Raw genomic sequence first — 7,438 nt, 5'->3', positions numbered from 1 at the left:
TATATATATATATTTATGGTAAAAACAAATGCAGGTTTATAAACTACAGTTAGATCATCTAACATTCAACCACGTCCTCGTGCCCTCAGGACCGCCATGCCCTGCTGGATGTTACTCCCAAAGCTGTGGACACTCTGAACTACACCCAGTGGTATCCCATAGTCATCTTCCTGAACCCAGACAGCAAGCAAGGTGTCAAGACCATGAGGAACCGCCTTTTACCCGGATCCAACCGCAGCGCTCGCAAACTGTATGAGCAGGCCGTCAAGCTGAGGAAGACCTGCTCACATCTCTTCACTGGTTTGTTATACTGTGACGTACTCAGCAGCTATTATAATAAATGTATAAAAGTTACAATGTGCTGTACACGGCTACCATCTGCCTGTCAGTTTAGGATCTCATGAGCCAGCTGGAACATTTACAAGAAGTCCTACAGGCATTGAACACAAAATGACTGTATCTGCAAAAGCTTGTTATTTTTTAACATGTGCGGTGACTCATTTGGATTCACACATGTTGACTTTGTGATCAATGGGCTAACTGTTGTTTTTTTGTTCATTTGCATGCACGTTCAGCGACAATCGACCTGAACTCGGCCAATGACGCGTGGTATGGCAGCGTAAAAGATTCAATCCGGGAGCAGCAGAACAGAGCTGTGTGGGTGTGTGAGGGCAAGGTGAGTCTTATTACCTGTGTGAATGACACACTGCTGCAGGCACTTTTCAAAAGTTTACATGGGGGTATATATATATAACTTTAATGGGCTCCAGAAATACGCGGTTATGATACAAACTTTTTTATGATAACTGCGAGTTCTGCGGTATAATTAATCCAGTATTGAGTCTGTGTTGTCATTTCTTCTTCTCAGTTGGACGGTTCAGAGGAGGACCTGGATCTCCATGATGACCGCATGTCCTACCTGTCAGCAATGAGCGCAGACTACCTGAGCATGGACAGCCGCCTCACCAGCGACTATGAAGACACAGCAGATGAGGGCGGGGCTTACACTGACAACGAGCTGGACGAGCAGTTGGATGAGCCCCAGCCAGTGTCGGCCATCAGTCGATCGTCAGAGCCCGTAATGCCAGACGAGGTGGGAATGCTGATTCATGCTGATGCTGCATGAAATACTGTGCAGTGTATGACCTGACAAATTCTCACCATCGATGATGCATTTGTAAAATCTGTGTGTTTCCATAAACTGACCCTCACAGCCCTACTGTGTGTGTGTGTGTGTGTGTGTGTCTGTGTATGTGTAGAAATCTCATCCTGAACCTCGGGCTCGTATGAGGAGGTCAGGGAGCAAAGAGGTGCTGAACAGAGAGCCCAGCCCTCCCCCTGCTTTTGTCCCTGAACCCCCAAAGGTGAGATTCTCCCTCTTCCTCTCCCTCTCCCAAAAAAGCTCTACATCAAACTATCCGTACTGCCCAGTATTGAGTGAAATTTAAGCCTTCAAGGGTAACTTTGGTATTTGGACAATTTGAACAACAATTTTTAATGATTCTTACTGCAGTGTATCCACTCACGGCATCAGTGCACTGTCAGTCAACACCCATTAAAAGTGCTTTTTTGTCACTGAAAGGCTGACTTTGACCCAATTTTCCATGTTTGTGTGCTGAAGTGACTAATAGGAGCAGTGACAGCGTCGCAACTGGCAGTGTTTAAACGGGCGTCAATTTACATTGACTAAAGGTGCTTATTTTGTCACTAACAGGCTCTACATTTTTTCTTAGTTTCCGACCATATTACTGAAAAGAAACAACAGATATAGACCTTTTTGTTAAAGAGTAACATCATTTCATTTAACCAGAAACGGCCTTGTTTTTTATCATCGTGAAACAAACGTAATTCAAAGTTGACAAAAACAAAATAAAACTCAAAAACTTTCTTAGTTCATCTTTCCACTGTTGTGACAATAACCTTCTCTGATTTGGACGAAATAAATACTTAATTTAACTAGTTGGCTCTATATACACAAAAATGACTTTATTTGAAAGGATTGTGGTGGGTTTGCCGATTTTGATTTTGTGGCTGTTTCTAGATTAACAAAATGGTTGATTAGATTAATTTACTCTTTAACCAAAAGGTCTCTCTCTGCATTGATCCTTTACATAATGTTGCCAGACACTTAAACATACGATCTGAGCCTGTCAGTGGCAAAAACAAGTGCTTTCATTGGATGTGATATAAGGTCCAGGCTAAAAAATACCATAGTTACCTTTTAAGTAAGCTTTGCAGGTTCCACCATTGTTTGAAACTTTTTTTTTGATTTTGCCTTTGACAAGTTGCCGAATCAGAGCTGAAAAATCAGTCTTTCGAAGATGGTGCAGTCTGAAAAAGGGAATCACGCTGATAAAAACTCAAACAAAATTTAATTTACATCAGTAAGGATAGTTTTACCTTGTGTCACACTTAAGCTTTTCTATCTGAAGGTGTTTTAATTTGAAGGAGCACGATGCTGTTGCAGACCATCCTCACCAAAACATTGTCTGGCAGCTAAAGGTTTCAAATGGTCCAAAATATCACAAACAGACCTTTGCTGTGACAGGTGCGGGCTCAGACTCGGACTGACTCATCGCGGAGCTATGACTCACACTCCAGCAGCACCATCAGCAGCGATGCAGCGGGCGTAAACAAGCCGCCTCCCCCTCCTGTGGCCCTGAAGCCCACCGTCCCCCGTCTGAGCCAGCCGCCAGAGGAGCTGAGCCCAGAGGAGGACCCGGCCAACAAATCCTTCCTGGGCAAGGTTAGTGTCATCATATCGCACTTTTAAACCAGCACAGTACTTCTGCAACAGATTCATATTCTGATCTATTAAATCTCAAATGTGTCCTTTAAGAAATACTTTTCTTGACTCTTTTATGTTTAAGACGGAGGCTGTGACTCACATTATTATTTATATTTCATTTTCTTCCTCTTTCACTTTCACTGCCTCTAATTTGAAATAGAGAATGGGTGACCAGGTAACTGAATGTGTCTGCATTCGTCGATGTTTATAACCCTCCTTTTAATATCCATGATCACTCATCCATCATAATGAGCCACCTTCACTGCAAATCATCACACTCTGGTGTTCCATTTAACAGTCACTTTTATATAAACCATGCCATGTGGATGTGCAGTTTTTACTATTTACCATCTGAAATGGAACCATTAACACTTATTTTTCTCTCAGATTAAAGCTTTTGAGAAGATGGACCACCTGGCTCGAGCTCAGAGGATCCTGGAGCTACAAGAGGCAGAAAATGCTCGAGTCAGTACTGTTTTTATTCGTATCACTGTCTGAACCTGCATATGATGTGGAGACTGAGAATCATCTCAGGGGCCCGTGGTTTGTAGCTGAAAAAAAAGTATTTTAAATATGTAGTTTTTTTCTTATTGTATCTACAAAGGGCATCTTTGTACCTCCACCTCATAAAACAGTTTTTAAGGGATATTTTACTGATTAATAATCAGGTCTGTGTCGCAGTGGCGTGGGGCGTGTATGCAGATGAAAGGCGCCCCCCATGGCGTGAGCTAAAGCCCAGCTATATGATGCGAAAAACGTTATTTTGTGATGCATTTTGCGTCATCCGGCAGATTTTTTTTTATGTCACCTTGTAGCCAAAGTGGAAAATTACACTGCAAACAGGGTATTAAAACTGTCTGAAGCCTGAGGGTTATTGCTCACAGGGATTATTTTTTACATGTTTAACCTGTTATTTGAAACTTATGCCATGTTTCATATAAACATCCATTATTATAATATTGCATATGTGACAGAAAAAAGGAAAAGCATAATAGGTCCCCTTTAAATGCATTTTTACATAGATCAACGGCCTTTGTCCTCTGTCTCTTTCACTGAAATTGCTAAAAGAGATTAGCTCTTTACAGCTACCAATAATTCTTTTATTGTACGGTTGACTTGAAAAAATGTGTATTTTTCCTTTACATATACAGAGTTGAATAAAGCTGCAAAAACACTTCTAGCCTCTTGGGGTCCATGTTAGGATGTCTTGTGGTGTTTGTTTTATTTTGTATCCGTTGTGACATATCTGGGTCTATTCTCTTCTCTCTGCACAGTTGGAAATCGCCCAGAAGCATCCAGACATCTACGCCGTCCCCATAAAACTGCCAAAACCCAACCTCAACCGTCCTCAGCCAATAGGGTGAGAGCATCACTCATCACAGTAAAAATGACATCTAAGTATTAAGATGTTGTAGGTGATTAAGTTTTAGTGTTACGAAAGGAAAAAGCTGAATTTCTGTCTTTGTGTCTGCGATCAGTTCAAGCTCCAATCCCGAGCAGCAGACTCCCTTCAGGCCGCCGTACTCGGAGTCCAGAGGCTACGAGGACGATGAGGCGGAGTACCGCAGACAGCTGGCCGATCAGACCAAGAAAGGATACTACAACCCGCAGAAATACAATGACACTGAGCTGTAAGTTGAAAAACTAGTAAGTAGCATCATCACTGCACACGGTGTGATCACTCTCTCGTCACCACTACAAGCTGACAGCGTTCGTTGCCTTGGTAACAGCTCATGCAGCTTTGCCTCGATGTAAACTCTCAGAACTTTTTGTTTGTATTCAGATTCCTGGAAAAATATCAGACACTTTATAATACTGTTGTCTCGCTACTGTACAAATATCCTTCCTATCCTTCCAGGACACACACACACACAATATTCTTATAAAGAGTGTATTTTGACAAGTTTACTGTCTCAAAAATGAAAAATGGCTGATTTTATGACTTTTCAGACATGGTATTTCAGTGTATGTATTTTTATTTTCCACCTTAATGCTAACATCTAGCTCCAGTTTTTGTCTCTCGTGAATTACCATTGCATTTGAGTTTACCTTAGATCTGTATAATAACGGCACTCCCAATGAACGGTCCAGCTCCAAATATAGAACATTTATTTGTGGCGGCTGATGTTTTGATGCTGGAGGGGCCAAACAAATAAATTTATATGTTGGAAACCATGCTTTACTTTTAATGCCAGTCAGTGTTGTTTGGCAACATTTTTGGTTTTTCAAATTTTGCCAGGTATATATTATTCAGAAGAACCTTACCTCTGTTACTGGACTGTAATGGAAAAGCAGAGAGCAAAAACTGGAGCTAGCACCAAGCTGCAACCAAACCATAGCTTTGGTACTGTAGACTGTGTACAGTATCTAGATTTTACATCCTATTTTGTGCATTTTTGTGTGTGTGTGCCACCAATGCTCTAAACTTTCACACTGTCAACTGGCTTGTTTTCGGGAATGCTCATAGAAGAACAATGTAAGAATCAAACTGTGTCAGTGCAGGTGTCAGCAGCTGAGCTGATGTCAAACAGGTGTTAGTCTTCCTCTTTTCTGCCAAGTCAAGATTTATTGTACCTCTCTACATTCCTGATTGGACATTTGTATATATACACTGTAATACGTGTGCAATCTGGGAAGCGGCACACTTTTAAGTGCCTTGTAACTCTGATGTTAGCTTGGTAAAAATATTATCCACACAGGGTTCTTAAATTGACAAAACAATCTCATGCTTACTAGCTAAGAAAAGACGTCATGTGGATGTCATAATTACATGATAACATGTCCGTCGTGAATGCATTGCACTTTGATAAATTAGGGAGACTGTGTGGGTGCATGTAAAGCATTTCTGAATTTAAGTCAGCAGGAAGAGGCGGACCAGATAAATGATGTCAAAGATTTCACTGTCAGAATTTATCATGATAAGATGATAATGTGAATAATTAAAGGTAAAATGTGAAGGATTTAGTGGCATCTAAGTTTTGAGGTTGCAGAACTGCTGAGCACTCAGAAGAACCATACTGACCAATGCAAAAACGCAAATGACCCTTTCTTGAATCAGTGTTTGATTTGTCCCTTCTGGGCTACTGTAGAACAGCACGGCGGTCTTTCTTACATAGGAAAGAACCCGCTCTGTATGTAGTTATAAATGACTCAATCAGAGGTACATACGTGATTTTTATTTTCAGGTGATTATAAACTCAAAAACATTGTTACGAATATTACATGCCATTTCTGCCAATAGATGCCCCTAAATCCGACACACTCGACCTTTAAGGTCCCAGTTGGGTTTATGGGGTGCAGTAAAGCATAAAGCTGATGTATGTTTGTCTTTAACTGCTTAAAAACACAGACAATCACATTGTTCTTGCATATATGTTTTTATATCGAGTATTCACTGAACTTAGTCAAGTCTTTGTACACGGGAGCATCTGGAATGTAGTAATGACAATCAGTTTCTTTTAAATGTCTGTTAGTTTGTGATTTTTCTTATTTTTTAGTTTGTGATCTCCATAGTGTTACAGAACAGACTCTCAGTAAATTTAAATAAATAAATCTCTCTTTTTTAAAAAAAAAACCAAAACATTTTTGTTTTAACATTGTCTTCTTGGAAGTGTCAAGTTTTTAGTCTTTTGTTCTTGGAACACTTTGGAGAAATGAAGGTGTGGTCCTTGAGGTGCCAAAAAATACATTTGGAAAAACTGAGCACCATTGAGCTAATGTACCAGCTCAGCCACGTAGGATGCAATACATCTTCTGCTGACACAAGCTCAAGCATCTCATCCACGCTTCAGTCTGTGCAGTGACACGATGGTCTCAGCGTGGTCTGTGAATTATCTTGGGCCATGATATCTGTAAAGAGATGTTGCTGCTGAGTTTTTCAGCTCATGCTTCGACATACTATAATATGTCGTTTTTAGGTGTTTTCTGGGCATTTCAAAATTTGACATTTTTCAACAAACTCTACATGGTAATTTTGAGCCATTTTTTTGACATGCTAAATTATGATGTTTTTGGCATTGTGGTAAAGCATCATGTCCACCCTGTTCTGCTAATTAGTACCTGATCAGGAACTGTGCGAGAACCCTCTTTAAATGTAAGAAATTATTTTTCTGCCAAAAAATCGCATTTTTGGAGGTATAGACATGCTCAAAAATTCATTAAACTTGGTATGCACGTACGACCTGGCGAAATGGCCGAAAACCACATAGTATAGTATGGCAAAAAATGTCAAATTTTGACATGACCAAAAAATGGCTAAAGACAGCTTATTATGTCTTGTAGACACATGTCATACAATAGCGTGTGAAAAAAGGGCCAAAAGAGGCCAAAAACTTCACAATTTAGCAGGTTAAAAAATGGCCAAAACCACATTGTTTAGTATGGTGAAAGACGTTCAAATTTGACATGTCCAAAAAATGGCTGAAAACGATATATTATAGCTTAAAGAGTTGTGTCATAGCATACTATTTTGAAAAAAAAAAGGCAAAAAATGTCATAATTGAGCATGTCCAAAAAATGGCTGAAAAAGACATGTTGTTGGCCTTTTTTATAGCTCGTATAGATGCGCCATGGCATAACATGTTGAAAAAAGGGCGAAAAATTAATTTAAAAAAAATAACATGCCAAAAAATGACCGAAAAGGCAAGGCTA

General features: G+C 40.0%; 1 protein-coding gene across 1 annotated transcript; it reads left to right on the top strand.

Annotated features, from left to right (window-relative positions):
- Nucleotides 1–89: 89 nt before the first annotated feature.
- Nucleotides 90–5,759, top strand: LOC121940363 (tight junction protein ZO-2-like; the record flags this gene model as incomplete). Its single annotated transcript, XM_042483148.1, has 8 exons — nt 90–300; nt 576–676; nt 869–1,093; nt 1,260–1,364; nt 2,549–2,746; nt 3,176–3,253; nt 4,063–4,148; nt 4,267–5,759. Coding segments are annotated over 8 exons (1,161 nt in total), but the record flags the coding sequence as incomplete, so codon positions are not given.
- Between the last annotated feature and the right edge of the window lie 1,679 nt (nt 5,760–7,438).

Source organism: Plectropomus leopardus, unplaced genomic scaffold, assembly GCF_008729295.1.
Source record: "Plectropomus leopardus isolate mb unplaced genomic scaffold, YSFRI_Pleo_2.0 unplaced_scaffold8477, whole genome shotgun sequence".
Taxonomy (NCBI): domain Eukaryota; kingdom Metazoa; phylum Chordata; class Actinopteri; order Perciformes; family Serranidae; genus Plectropomus; species Plectropomus leopardus.
Note: the sequence above shows the minus strand (reverse complement) of the source record. Positions and strands in the feature narration are given on the sequence as shown.